This window comes from Mastigoproctus giganteus, chromosome 4 (genome assembly GCF_048544385.1).
Source record: "Mastigoproctus giganteus isolate SK-2022 chromosome 4, ASM4854438v1, whole genome shotgun sequence".
Classification (NCBI taxonomy): Eukaryota; Metazoa; Arthropoda; class Arachnida; order Uropygi; family Thelyphonidae; genus Mastigoproctus; species Mastigoproctus giganteus.
In genome coordinates this window covers 104506512-104522813 of record NC_143578.1, presented here as the reverse complement: position 1 = coordinate 104522813, position 16302 = coordinate 104506512, and the positions used below count along the sequence as shown (strand labels likewise).

Sequence of the window (16302 nt, the reverse complement as noted above, 5' to 3'; positions counted from 1 at the left end):
GCCTTAAGCTATGATTAGCATATTTTTGGAATTCTATGAATTATGAGTGAATAGTACGGAAATAAAAAAACAAAAACAAAAAAACACATGTATGGAAATATGTAATTTAATACACAGTAGGTAGATTATGTATTTTAATAGTTACATGTATCACAAAAATAGTAAAAAATCCATTATTTGAACAATATAACAATTGGTTAATTTTAAAATAAACTAATTATAACATTAGGTATGTCATAGTACACTGCAAAAATTCAAAATGATTTTTTATGCAATCTTCAGAATCAGTCACGTTGGGATAATTAATTACTAAGAAACTGTAATATTTACAACACAGTATTTAAATTATTAATAAGAAATATTGTGCTATACCTCTTAGATAATCAACAATATCACCCCGTTCATCGTATGCACTAACAAGCCTTTTAATTCGTTCATCACAATCGTGATACTTTTTTTTTTTTGTTGCCCGGATCACTTCCACTTAATATTGTTCAATGCGCATTTCGTTAATACTTTGTTTTTTTTTTTTTTAATGCAATCGATAAATTTCCAAATGTTGGGATGATACGCAGCGACTTGTTCCTCAAATCTTCTATGCCACCCTTCAACAGAATTATTTGTTCTTGGTAATCCTTCAAAAACAAGCTGGTTTATGTTCCACATTTCATAGGAATACTGTGGTGGTTGACGAAGATGTCGTCTGGTTGGGCATCCAATTCGTGTATTTGGCAATTGCTGCCAAAATTCGCATATTTGAAGCAAAATTAGCATCAGTTTCATAATGTTGTTTCATTCCATTATTCTGAATGGAACCAAAAATACATTGTGAAGATTTCTTATATTTCGGGGATGGGGGTAGGGCATGCTGATTAGGGAGGTACTTATATATTTATAATCTCTTACAATCACAACATTTTCTTATTTTGAGTTTATTTTTCATCCTTTTGAGTTTGTGAACGCATTATGTCGGTGGAATTTTTGAAATCAGAAAAAGGAAACCTGAAATTGTGCTTTAGTGGACATTTGTTTTATAAAGACAGGCAAAATGAAACAAAAATTCACTGGAAGTGTCAAAATTATCGAAAAACCAAATGTGCCGCTCGAGTTACTACGGTAGATAACACAATCGTTAAAACATGAAAGGAGCACAATCGTTGTGGAGACGCAGCAGGAGTTGAGGCAGCACAACTTCTTGATACCATTCGAACTTATGCAGAAACAACAAATAATACGCCTCATAATATTATTTCAAATGTTTCGAGAATCTGTAGCCAAGCAGCAGCCCCTAAGCTTCCAAGTGTAGATACAATGAAACGAACGATTCGAAATATAAGAAATCGAAATTTTGATGGTCCAGTTCTTCCAACGTATCGTAGAGACATAGTTTTTACAGAAGAATATAAAACATCATGCAATGGAGAATTGTTTCTACAATTTGATTCTGGACCCGAGGACAATGGTATGTTAATTTTCAGTACGAAAAGAAATTTGCAGATGTTAGCGCGAAGTGAACACTGGTATGCCGATGGGACTTTCAAAACTGTTCCCTTACTTTTTTATCAACTTTATACGATACATGGATTCAAGGACAAAATATCGCTTCCATTAGTTTATGCATTATTGCCTAACAAGTCTGAGGAAACGTATGTATCTCTACTACAGCAGCTGAAAGTATTGGAACCGTCTTGAGACGGCGATGATGGCCAGAAGAGTTTTTCCCGACTCTTCGCAACAGGGTTGTTTTTTCCACTTTTCACAATGTATTTTTGGTTCCATTCAGAATAATGGATTGAAACAACATTATGAAACTGATGCTAATTTTGCTTTAAATATGCGAATTTTGACAATTGCTGCCAAAATTCGCAAATTTAAAGTAATATTTAAAATAATCAACAATTTTAAGCGATCCAGAATCGCTAGAAGTTGTTGATTATTTTGAGGATACATGGATTGGACGCCCAACCAGATGACATCTTCATCGACCACCAATGTATTCCCATGAAATGTGGAACATGCACCAGCTTGTTCTTGAAGGATTACCAAGGACGAATAATTCTGTTGAAGGGTGGCACAGAGGATTTGAGGAACAAGTTGCTGCTTATCATCCCAACATTTGGAAATTTATTGATTGCATTAAAAAAGAACAAAGTATTAACAAAATGTGCATTGAACAATATTTAAGTGGAAGTGATCTGGGCAACAAAAAAAAAAAAGGTATCGCGATTATGTTGAACGAATTAAAAAGCTTGTTAGTGCATACGATGAACGGGATGATATTGTTGATTATCTAAGAGGTATAGCGCATAATATTTCTTATTAATAATTTACATACTGTGTTGTAAATATTAGTTTCTTAGTAATTAATTATCCCAACGTGACTGATTCTGAAGATTGCATAAACATTCATTTTGAATTTTTCCAGTGTACTATGACATACCTAATGTTATAATTAGTTTATTTTAAAATTAACCAATTGTTATATTGTTCAAATAATGGATTTTTTACTATTTTTGTGATACATGTAACTGTTAAAATACATAATCTACCTACTGTGTATTAAATTACATATTTCCATACATGTGTTTTTTTTTTTTATTTCTGTACTATTCCCTCATAGTTCATAGAATTCCAAAAATATGCTAATCATAGCTTAAGGCAGAAATTTAAATAAAAAATAACTTTTTATGATTTGACCAAACACATCTCATTGCTTCTAGATGGTAAAATGCGATAAATTGACACGTCGGTAAATTGCTGGCGGTAATTGTTTATGCGATAAACTGATGCGGTGGTAAATTTGTGGCAGTAAATTTTCCAGACCCTGGCTGCTACAATGGCTCAGTAAAAGACTATGTGGATTGTTTCTAGTGTTACACTTTTGTTGTTGAGGTAATCCGGCATTATTTGCCGATTTAAGTGGTCTGTGATTTATTATTATTATTATTATTATTAGCCATATGGTGCAAGGAAGCCTGAGGCTTATGCTGCACCAGCAAAAAAAAAAAAAAAAAAAAAAAATTATAAATTACCCCAGAGAGAGAGAGAGAGAGAGAGAGAGAGAGAGAGAGAGAGAGAGAGAGAGAGAGAGAGAGAGAGAGAGAGAGAGAGAGAGAGAGAGAAAACAAGAGTCAGAAGTAGAAAGGAATCACCAAGAAAGAGAAGAATGGTGATATTCAGCTCAGGACCCTGGGTATGCCAAGCCCATATTCACCAAATGTGAGCCCCTGAAGTTAAGGCCACAGGATTCTGCCAAGTTTCTGCTTCAGTATGGTGTGGGTTTTTAGGGATCCATTTCTTCTAATTCTGCTAGGGCTTTCCTCCATTCTGGATACACATTGACCTCGTCTGAGTCCACTTTTGCTGCCGTTGGTTTTAGTTCTTGTACTTGGTTCCTTCTGCAGTTCTGGTTCAGTTTGTGCCTGTATTCTTTGTTCTTTGTAGTTGGTTGCTTATATCTTCACTGTTCGGTGACCTGAACGATTGGGAACTGTTCCCACCACTTGGTGGATAATTTTGTTTTGCCTTGTACTTTGTCATGTCGGTCTCTAGCTTATTCCTGTAATTATAATGTCGGTCTCTAGCTTACTTCTGACTTACACCAGATTGCAAAAGCCAAAGCTAAACACATCCACCTCTATAACTGGATGAAGATCAAAAGTAGAAATATTGAATGTACTGCACTGAATGTGGCACAGGATAAAGTCACTCACGTTCAGGTCTTAGGCAGAGAGGTTGGTTCGAAGAGTCAGAGACTGTTTCCTGAGGAAGGCAATGGACCAATTGGCAATGTCACTCATAATTTAGCAGAAAACTGGCAGAATAACTTCCATTATTATTAATTTTCCCTGCTATCTGTTGGGCTAGCAGTTCTGCCAGTTTTCTGCTAAGTTTAAGGTATATTAAAGTAATTAAGCCAATTTTATTATATATTCACAGTAAATTTCAGTATATTTGAACATAGAAAAACTGGCAAATGGCAAACAGAAACAGATAGCCTCAGATAATTATTGATGGGATATATTGAGTGGAGCTAGCCCTAGTTAAAGTTCCATTCAATGTATCCATATATCTATAATTAGCTATATTATTATTTTAATTTTACTATTTCATTTTATTTTTATTTTGTTTTATTTTATGTGTTTATTTATACGGTACAACAAAGAAGTCCAACTTAGGTTACCTAAACTTGGCCCTTTGAACTAATGAGTATACTTTCCCCACTAATTCTCCAATTTATCTAGTTGGTATTGTAATTAACTAAAAAATTGATATATATATATATATATATATATATATATATAATATTTAATTTTATCTAATTCTTTTACTCTCAGGAATTCTGCCCATACTCAGTTTGCATCATTCTGGAAGCGGATATGTGTACTTGATATCAGTATCTGGTAAGTATAAGAATATCTTTAATTCCAAGAATATTTTTAACACAAATGCATGCAATTGAGTTTGCTCACATAGAAAATGGTTATCTAGAATGATGATTCTCCTTTTATTACTAATTTATATATGGTTTGGGATTGTTAATTAGGAAGAATATTATTAGTTGATTATTTACCAGTATTGCTTCACTGAAGATTTATCATAATAAGTGCATTATAAGGAAATGATAGAGAGTGATTAGGATGATCCATAGAAGAAAAAAAAGAAATTCACATTAGCACTCAGCAAAGTATCCATGAGCCATGTCTGGCATGTGAGGGTTTTCCATTCGGCCAGGTTTACAATTGAAAATTGGTCTTTTTTTTACTTGATTTGACCCTTCTTCAGTCTTTCTATCATAACATATGAGTATTTGTTAATATAGTTTCTCTGTCTTTTAGCAATAACATGTTTTTTTCATAATTTTTTTTTTTTTTCTTTTTGTAAAGGAAAAAAACTAATGAAATTATATTAAAATCAGAATTAAAAAAAAAAAAAAGTGTAGATTTCTTCTTATTTTTATTAATGAATATGGCCATAATAAGCATTTCACTTTGCTGTAATTATTCAGTTAACAATCTAGGGAAGAAAAAAATAGTTGTGGCAAGTTATTGCTATGGATAAAGGAATGATTGAGTGGGCAGATGACAAAAGGTGATTATAAATATGCATTGCTCTTCTTTGGCTAATGTTATTAGTGGAATGCCCAGGGTTTCAGTGATGGACCCTTTACTATAATGAGGCCTAGAAAAATTATGCACATGGGCCGGGAATGGCAATCAAGGTTTAACATTGGTAAATGCAAGGTTACTGCTGCCCATATGTAGGTTACTACATATGGACAGCAGTAATCCCAAAATAACACATATCATCTGGTAAGTATAAGTGGTTGTACACTCGATGGATGAGAACAAAAGAAACCTAGAGCTCATTATACAGTCTGACATGATGTACTCTGAGAAGTGCAGAGAGGCTGCTACGACAGCTCACAGTGTATGTTAGTGATATTTCATTTCATTTGAGTGAGCTTCCATCTCGGTTGCCACCCGGATTTTCATCCATATGCAACCAATTCTCATTTAGTATATCAGTCTTAAACCTAATTGTAAAAAACCAATATATAAAGACCAACTGGTCAACTCAAAATCAATAAATAAATCAAAACTAATCGACCATTCAGCCTTGTGGTGGGGATGGGCAATCACATCACACACCACAAGTTACCGTCCCCACCACGAGGAGGTAGGTCACTACTACCACCCGGGCATCGCACGGCAGCGACTATAAGCCAATTTGGCAAATCTTAAAAAAGAACAAAAAAATTCATAATCTTCAAAAACATACACCAAATTTGCTTCTGTGAGAGCCAGTGTCCCAAAGTCCAACCTCGCTCTTAAATCCTCATATAGAGGACAATACAGCAAGATGTGAAGGCCAGTCTCAGTCTCTCCACACTCACAAGACTCCGTAAGGGTCAACCCCAAACGAAACAGCCTTGACCTCAGGCCATGCCCCGTAACGACAGCAGCAGCCGCAAACCCAAATTGGAGCCAGGAACATCGTTCCCTACTCACAACATGAACCGAGGGCATAAAGGCATACAAATGACGACCTTTCTCAGAGTTTGTCCATTGGAATTGCCATATGGTACTCAACTCATCATTGATTCGCACTCGTTCCGCTCTTATACCAGGGAAACCAACCGGCCGTCCCACCGGGCATGACCGGACGCCAAAAATCTCTCTGGTAATTCCCCGCTTAAGGGCATATCGTAGAGCAAACTGCGCCACTACCAACTCCGCAGGCATCTTCCCTGCAAGGACGCACAAGGCATCCGTAGACACAGTTCTACAAGCCCTGGTTATACCTAAGAGAGCAAATCTCTGTGCCGAAGACAAGATTCTACGAACATGAGAATGTTCTATATACCCTCCCCAAGCCCCAGCAGCATAAGTCAGAATTGGGATAAAGACATTATCATAAAGCAAGTGGAGGGCACCACCCTTTATACCCCATTCAACACGCGTGACTCGCTGGAGCTTGGCATATAGTCGTTTCACCTTATCTCGGACATAGGCAGCATGTGCCACCATAGAAAGTCGCTCTCCCAGGACAACACCCAGGTACCTAGTCTTATTAACCACTCTAAGCGAGAAATCACCAGAGCGACACAAAGGAGGGCGAGTTCCACTGAGGCGTCCCCTCAAGAGAACTGCTACAGATTTTTCAGCTGAGACCTCCAGCTTATGCTGAGCAGACCAATCTAACAATTGGCATAAAGAAGCAGCTACACGCTCCTCAAGCATCCGGCGGGACTCTCCACACACCAAGATAACTAAATCATCAGCATAAGCTATTCTGGTCGTACCTTCCACTGCTTGCATTTGTAACAACTCATTGAGAACCCAATTCCAGAGAGTCGGCTCCAGAACCGAACCCTGTGGACATCCTCTATTCACTCTTCTCTCACACTTCATGAAAGGAGTACAAATGAGCACATATCTCTCTCGGAGATAGTCCTCAAGAAGACGGTATAAGTTACCTGGACAGAGGGACGCCCTAGCCCTGCGCAGGACACTGCCCCACCACAGAGCATCAAACGCCCCCCTAAAGTCCATGAACAAGCCAAGGACATATCGACCAGGCAGCTCATTTACACTTTTAATCAAATTATAAATGGCATCCTCAGCAGAGGAACCTGCTGGTTCCTCTGCTGGTTCCTCAGCAGAGGAACCAGCCTTAAAACCGTACTGATTACCGGCCACCAGCCCCCGGCCAGCATAATGAACCATCAGCCGACCGAGAACCAGCCGCTCCAGCAACTTTCCGATAACTGACAAAAGAGCTATTGGGCGATATGAACGAGGCTCATCCACGGGCTTCTCAGGACTCTTGAGAATTACCCTCAAGTTAGCCGTCTTCCATCTGTACTCTGAGAAGTACGTCTTCCATCTGTACTCTGAGAAGTGCAGAGAGGCTGCTACGACAGCTCACAGTGTATGTTAGTGATATATGAGAACTTTGCCAACAGGAACAAGCAGGTGAATATTATTGTATAAGGCAATGGTTAGGCTAAATCTCGAATCAAGTCTGGAAGCCTCATTTTAAGAAAGATGCGGATCTCTTGGAATGGATGCTGAGAAGAGCAACCAGATTGTGCAAAAAAACAAAGGGGCTACTCTTACCATAAAAGATTTTGGTTCTGTAAATTGCAGCATCCAGAAAAAACTAGGTACGTGCGAGGATATCTGATTGAAGTGTTTAACATGTTCACTGTGTCAATACATATAAGCATTCAGCTGCAACCCAAGTTTTGTGCTCTAATGCATAAGACCCATTGTGATATAATGACAGTCATTCTTAAACAGTCAAGTACACAAGTGGTGTAAAAATAAAAGCACATGAAGTGAACTGCTCAATTCTTTCAGCATACTGATTGAACTCTGGGCTGTTAGCATCAACAATTCACTTTTGTTAATAGCTTTGTACACATTTTTATCTGTTATTTGCTTGAGTCAAGGTTAGTATATGTACATAGAATAAACTTCTGATAAAATTTTGAATTTTGTTCTGATTTACAGTGCTTAGCCCAAAAGTAAGTGTTCGTTTTTAGCCATGAATTCTAGACTTATTTTTAAACTATTATTTACAAATTTTTAGAATGTTGAAGATTTTAGAATGTTATTATTTCTCAACATTCTGAAAATTATGGCTGAAAAAAAAATGGACCTCTGAAATATAGGTGGCAGTGAATGCTAAGGCTTTAAATGAAGTGAATAAATTTAATGATGGTGATATTCTCACTCCTCCTCAGACAATCACATACGAGGAGACATAATACATAATTAAATTGAAAAAGGATGGCTGCAGGATACATGTGTGCAGGTTTGCTTTCAGCTATAAAATAATTGATTTTTGGAACAAACTGCTGAACAGCTATAAAATACAGTCCATTCTGGTTATTTGGGACACATCGGGGCTAGTGCATTTTGGCTGATTAAGCAGCTGCCCCAATTATCTGAAGTTTCACGTAAATAGTTAAAAATACAATGTACCCCCCCCCCCCCCCCTTTACAGTTGGTTCAATGTACAATCAAATCACGTTACGACGAACTCAACATAGTAAAGTACTGTTCACTATACGATGTGCAGTAAGCGCCGGTCATTGTGATCACATTTGTGAATTGAATTTTAATTCTATTAAACAGCGATTCTAATTAGCGAAAATAGGAGGAATATTATCCACAGGCTATAAAAGCAAAGATATATTAAGCACAAATTTACCCTTTATTACCTTACCAATTAAAAAATTAAATGATACGTGAAAATCGGAAGAATATACGTGATAATCGGAATAATTAATATGTACTGTAATATGTACATACTAACTAGCTGACATTTCTGTTCAAGCAATCAATAACAAAGAACATGGCACACACAAATTGCAAGTAACACAATACGTGCAAGTGAGAACAGAGTAACGAGTTACAAAGCTTTAAAAATAGGAATGAAGAGAAGATCTGAAAATCAATTTTTTTTATATGATTGAAGATTTCATGGAAGTGTAAACACATTTCACCATAATAACCCACAGAATTCCAGCTGTCGGTATTATCGCAAATTCAGTAAGATCGAGTTTACTGTCCGTCTATGTTAGATTTCACTAACAGAAAAGTCCAACAAACAGGTGGCTGGTAATTGTTTTTATTGTTTTATGGTTGTGACTTCCAGGTTTTCGACCAAACCACGTGGTACTGTCGGAGACAATCGTAGGGTAATCTCCAGTGCTACAGTCTCCTGCCCCGATTAAACGGCATCCTGTCCCAATTAAGCAAAGTAAACCCTGGCTATTTTCTCGATTGGTGTCTGTTTTTTAAAATTTGCCCCAAGTAAACGGCTGCCCTGATTAACCGGTGGCCCGAATAACCGGAATCCACTGTAATTGATTTTTGGAGAAAACTGCCATCTGGTTGTGGAAATGGGTAGTTTGAATAAATTTAAGAAAGAGTTAGGTTTGGTTATTTGAAGGAATGGCCAGATGAAGTGGGTACTTTTTTTTTTTTTTCTCTCTCTTTAGCTGATGATGTAAACCTTGCTTCCTTACATCAATTTTTCTTAATAGTAATAAAAGTATTGCTTCACTGAAGATTTATCATGTGGCATTTACATATTTTTACAATGTCAGTTGATCCCACTGAAAAGAGTTTTAAAAAAAAAATGAGAGAACCGATTATAACCACTTAAATGTAAACAAAATTTCTTCCCTTTACTTTCAACATTGGTTATATCTTTGAATAAATCCTACATAAATATGCTGTGATCACTGCCTCTCAAGCTTCCTTTACTTGTAGATTCTTAGTACTTGAATCGGTGCTCTCAATGAGATCAACAATAATCTCATTAATCAGTCTCAATAATCTCTTAATGAAATCAACAACAATAAATTGCTTTCTCTTGTAGCCTCTTTAACTTGTGGGTATAGGAAGCATCAGAGATGTTACATGAATTCCAGTCAAGATCCAAGAACTTTAATCCCCATAATAAGCCACTGTGATTTGCTGACTCACTCTGTATAAATGTTCATTATACACATCACAGTTATTTGGTGTATTCTCATTTTTATTTTTCTAGTACATATGTCACACCAGCTTGACTCCATGTTACAGTGGCAACTCATGTCTGCTGATCCTCTTAACCAAGTGCATAGCTTCTTCCTTCTCCTGTCATATGGCTGCCCCTTCTATACACATTGCATTTTCCATATTTAAATTCTGTCACACCAGCTTGACTCCATTAGAGTAGCTTGACTCCATCAGTATTAGAGTAGGTACCATGCTTTTGATATTGCTATTATGTGAGCATCTTATCATTTAATCAGTATTTCAAATCCATCAAATTTATTTACTGTGTTCCTAGAATTAGTGTATAAGCAAGTAATTGTATTTTTAATATCTCTAATACAGCCAAAATAACTGCTGGTAACTGCTGGATATGCAATTCCTCTCCCTCTCAGTCCACTACATGTCTCTATAGAACAGTATGAGAATCAGTTCCATTTATGCTTATTGTTGTCATTAAACTAGTAGTCTTGGTACCCTCCCCTTCACCTACAAAACTAGCAGTTTTCTAAAAACCACTTAATTTAATATTCATTAGTAATATCAGCAAATTCTTCCTCCTATTCTGTTCAAATTATCTGATTTCTTTAAAACTATTAACTATTTCTATTAACAAGCACATGCCATGTTGTGAAAAATTCTAGCCAATGTGTTTTACACAATCTCTCCAGGGCAAATTAATCAACAGAGGATGCAGAAAGGTCAGGGAATGACCACTGCATTTCCCGGAGCAATAAGGCCTTAGTGGCTAATGCACCTAAAAAGCAAATAACATCTGTGTTATATAGCTGTAAAAATGTAAATAGGAATGACCTCTATCATCGAAACTGGACATAAAAAAATTGTACTAATATGGGAAAGATGGTATAAAGGCCTCAATACATATAACACCAGATATAAAGCCAAAAGAATAAATATTTGCGAAGGAACAAAAACAAGTATAATTCAGATCTACAGGAGATGACTATGCAGTGAGATTTAGGAGATGAATATCTAGTGAAATTTTAGATGATCAGAGAACAGGGTCTAATTAATCGTGGCTCAAACTTCCAAATTAACTTGCAGCTGTAGATAGAGGTATGCACTTTTTGGGTTCATCAAAGGTTGATCAAAAGTTGAGTGAATCAATGGATTTCTCTTCAATGAATCACTCAGCCTTTGATTACTCAACCAATATATTAAAATTAAATACTAAAATTAAATATTGATACATTCATTACACTATTATAGAGTTTCTGTAATAAATTTGCACTTTTAGAGTGAAAGCGCAAATTCAAATGAAGTGGGTGTTTAGGAAACACTGGAAGATAGTCATTGGTTGTTCTAGTGTGTCTCCTAACTCGCTTTTATTGATCAAAAAAATATTGGATATATATTGGAGTTTTCCTCAATTATCTTTCACCATAGTTATTGACCAATCAGGTGATAGTACCCACATGATGTGCCAAGCTTGCCAATACATAAATGCTTTTAAATCACAAATGTTACAAACTACACATTTTTATATATATATATATATATATATAAATTATATTAATTATTTAATTAATTATATTAATTAATTATATTAATATAAATTAATTATTAATTAATTATATTAATTATATATCACCATAAATTATGTGGTGATATATAAAAGGTGATATATATATATATGTATATCACCTTTTTTCCCATTAAAAGATAATTGTTTGATAATATCACCAACTTTTGCTCCTGGCTGCTTGTCCTATCCTCATTTCATAAAATATTTCCTGTTTTCACTTATAATAGAGTCACCAAAATCATTTCCTGTGAGACCAGTCTAAATACACGTCGCATGTATTGCAATCAATAATGCTGTGATTCATAGGAAAATTGCTTTTAACCTCTCGACCACAGCCATGGCATTTTGCTGCTTTGGTCAAAGGCATAATTTCTGACAAAAAAAAAAAAAAAAAAAAAAATAAAGTACAGTGGTACCTCGATATACGAGTGCCCTAATATACGAGTGTTTTGAGATACGAGCCGCCGAGCGAGCGATATTTTGCTTTGAGATGAGAGCAAGATTTGAGATACAAGGAATCGCACACTACACCGCTGCACACGACCCCAACATGTGGGGCGCATGTTGGGGTCGTGTGCAGCGTCTAACAGTTTCTCCCACCTCAGACTAGACCTCAGTCTGTGTGCTTGTTTCCCTCGTTTTTGTAGCATTTTGATAAGTTGGGTTCGCGTTTTTTGCTTTTTGTACATTTACAAAACATTATCAAATTTATTTTTATAACCATGGGTCCAAAGAAGAAGATGACGTCTATTGAATTAAAGCGTGAAATCATAGAAAAACATGAGCAAGGTGTGCGAGTAATTGACTTGGTGAGGATGTACGGGCGTAGCACATCAATGATATATACTGTGCTTAAACAGAAGAAGTTGATAAAGGGTATAACGCCAGCCAAGGGCGTTACAATAATTTCTAAGCTCCGGACCTCTCTCCATGAGAAAATGGAGAAACTACTGATGGTGTGGGTGACAGAGAAGCAGCTTCAAGGAGGATTCTTAACACAAAGTATCATATGTGAGAAGGCACGAGCGATTTACGGTGATTTGCTGAAGCAGATCCCACACACTTCCACAAACGAGGAATCGGAAGACTCGTTTAAAGCCAGTCGGGGCTGGTTTGACAACTTTAGGAAAAGGACCGGCATTCACTCCATCGTCAGGCATGGTGAGGCAGCAAGTTCGGATCTGAAGGCAGCTGAGGTTTACATCAAAACGTTTTCCGAACTGATAGAAGCCAAAGGATACATCCCTCAGCAAGTCTTCAACTGTGACGAGACAGGGCTTTTCTGGAAAAGGATGCCGAATAGGACTTACATAACGGCAGAGGAGAAGACGATGCCAGGTCACAAACCCATGAAGGATAGATTAACTCTAGCACTTTGCGCCAATGCGAGTGGCGACTGCAAAATCAAGCCTCTGCTAGTATACCATTCGGAAAATCCCAGAGCCTTTAAGTCACATAAGATTTTAAAAGAAAAACTACAAGTTATGTGGAGGGCAAATCCGAAGGCGTGGGTCACCAGGAAATTCTTTGTGGAGTGGATAAACCTGGTGTTTGGCCCTTCTGTTAAAAAATATCTACAGGAAAACAACCTACCCATGCAAGTCCTTCTCGTCCTCGACACGCATTATAGCCTTAGTAGCTAATGCGCCAATAAAACCAATCGTCCTCGACAATGCCCCTGCTCACCCAACAAATCTCGAAGATGATTTACTCGAAGAGTTCAAGTTTATAAAGGTTCTCTACCTACCACCCAACACCACTCCTATCCTGCAGCCCATAGATCAGCAGGTGATTTCTAATTTTAAGAAGTTGTACACCAAGCACATTTTTCGGCGCTGCTTTGAAGTGACGGAGAACACAAACCTTACCCTTCGAGAGTTCTGGAAGGACCACTTTAACATCGTGATATGCCTAAGAATTATTGATCAGGCCTGGCTGAGTGTTACAACGAGGACCTTAATATCTGCATGGAAGAAGCTGTGGCCTGAGGCTGTAGCTGAAAGAGCTTTTGAAGGATTGGAACCCAAAGTGTCAGTGGTAGAGGAGATTGTTTCTCTGGGAAAATCCATGGGTCTGGAGGTGGATGAGAGAGATGTGAATGAACTTGTCGAGGAACAGACTCAGGAGTTGGCAACCGAGGAATTACACGATCTACATTCGCAGCAGCATATGGTGGTTCAATGAAAAATTAGTTTTCAAGAGGAGCCAGAGATGGAGAAGGTTATCTCTACAAGAAATATAAAGGAGATCTTGGGAATGTGGGAGAAAGTTGTAGAGTTCGTGGATAAAAATCACCCCGAAAAAGTTGCAGCTGGTCGTGCATCGGAGTTGTTCAACGAAACTTGCTTAACACATTTCCGCAATATCCTGAAAGGGAGGAAGAAACAAACCTCCTTGGACAGTTTTTTTAAACGATCTGCAGGTGAAAATGAGCAAAGCGTGACAAAAAAAGCGAAGACCAATGACGAAAATTATACGCTTCCGTAAGCACTTCACCTTTTCTTTTATTATGTTTCTATAGAATATGTATTTGTTATTTATAAATAAATGTTTCTTCTTGTAAATACAGTACATTTTTCTTATTCAAAAACACTTAACAAAAACAACTGAGGTGGTTTTTTGGGAGCTGGAACGGATTAATGGCATTTCAATTAATTTCAATGGGGAAAATTGCTTTGAGATACGAGCAATTTGACATACGAGCAAGGTTACGGAACGAATTAAACTCGTATGTCGAGGTACCACTGTATTAAATTTGACCTAGAGCACTATACCTAGCACTCCAAATAATCTCTGTGATGTAATTTCATCTGAGAATGTTTTGTTTCATCAGGTATAAAGCTGTTTCATCTTGGTTGTTGTCTGGAATGTATTCTGCACAAGAAATCATCTGGGTAAATTGCTTAGTGAAATACAGTTAAATTTCATTCTGATGAAATTTACTTGAAAATAACTAAAAAGAACCGTTATTTGTTCAAATAAATTCTGTTGTGCTTTTCTGTTATATAGGAATAGCAGTTTACACTTTATTTTACTTAAATATTGACTTTAAAATATGGCATAGCAAATATAACTTATTTACTGTATAACTTAATTAATACATGGCATGTATTAATTGGCCATCTTTTTTTTTTTTTTTTTCTTATTTAATTTTATTTTCACATTGACACAAAAATTAGTGCAATCAAAAATGCACTTAGTTAAATTGGATTACTATGACCAGGGTTTTTTTTTTCTTTTTTTTTTTTTTTTTTTGATAAATGATAGTAAAATGTTTTCTCTGATCCCCGTTCAACTATAAAAAAAATAGTGGTAAAATGAAGTTTCTAACAAATTGGTCATATCACATACCAGATCATCTCACGTTATGTGATTTAGGGAGGGTATGAAAGATGCTCCTATGCATTACAAATTGGATTAGAGCATATTCATTCAGAAATGTGGAATTCATAATAGAAGATATTAATAGATTATATTTACAAAGCAATAGTAATAAGAAAAGTCTGCAGTTGCCTGAAAGTACTTTTATTATAGTGAAATTTTTGTTGGTATGGTATTTGTTGTAATGGGTATTTATTTAAATTGATTTTGCTGCAGATTTAAAGTGTTTCCACTATTAAAAGTTTGAAGGTTTAATTTTTTTTCTTTGCCAGTGGAGCCTGTGGCTTTCTTGTACTATATGATGAATACTATTTCTGTTACTAAGAAAATGGGATCATTTGCAATGTCTGAGATGCAGCAGCAGCAAATATGATTGGTTGCCTCTACACATGTCTTAGTCCAATGGTCATGTGATTCAAATAGTGATTTATTTCTTTAATTAGTTTTTAATGGGGACAGACAATGTATCATTTCCCAACTTATTATTCCTAATATCTTCAAAATTTGATGAGAAATGAGGTGATTAATGGTGACAACCACCACTGGTGGTTTTCACCATTAATCATGGTTATTATGTCACCATCATCCATTAATCATCTTGATTGTTTTTTGTTGACTCATCAAACTGACTCTACTCTTCACGAGTTGTCCTTGTATATCATATGTGTGCTAAATGTTGGATATTGAATTTTGGGATAATGGAATAATAATTGGAATAATGTTGGAATTGAATTTTTTTTAAGGATTACTTTCTACCAAATCTTTGTGGTAGTAGTAGAGGCATGTGAGCAAGAAAGCAAGCTTATGTAGCAGCAGCCAAAAAAAAAACATTTCACACATCCCTTCCCTCTAAATGTCCAGTTCTTCCTTGAATTTATTTAAGCTATCAACTTCCGCAACATCAAATGGAAATTTTTTCCAGCAATCAACTACCTGCTGGCTAAAGGCAAATTTATGCACATCTGTTATACAACTGTCTTTCCTCAATTTGAATTTATACCCCTCAGATTTGTAATCTGAGCAAGAGGAAGAATCCCATCAGAATTCAGCCTGCTCAATCCATTCAAGGCCTTATACACCTCAATCAGATCATCTTGCAGGTGCCTACTCTCCAGGTGCTGAAATTTGCAGAACTTCAGCCTTCCTTGGTAAGAACACCCCTTTGTTCCCCTCACCAATCTTGTTGCCCTTTTTTGTACTCATTCTAGCAACTCTACATCTTTCCTAAAATGATCCCTCCAGACCTGCACACAGTACTCAAGGCATGGCCTGACCATTGCCTTGTACAAAGGGATAATCACCTCCTTTTCCCTACTACCA

At 36.5% G+C, this 16302-nt stretch overlaps 1 protein-coding gene across 1 annotated transcript in view; it reads left to right on the top strand.

Annotated features, from left to right (window-relative positions):
- LOC150086960 (KICSTOR complex protein SZT2-like) overlaps positions 1 to 16302 on the top strand; it is a 1378951-nt gene that overhangs the window by 213192 nt on the left and 1149457 nt on the right. The window contains exon 14 of the mRNA XM_090372336.1: positions 4338 to 4403. Within this exon, the coding sequence (XP_090228462.1) occupies positions 4338 to 4403 (66 nt within the window). The remainder of the gene's footprint in view (positions 1 to 4337; positions 4404 to 16302) is intronic.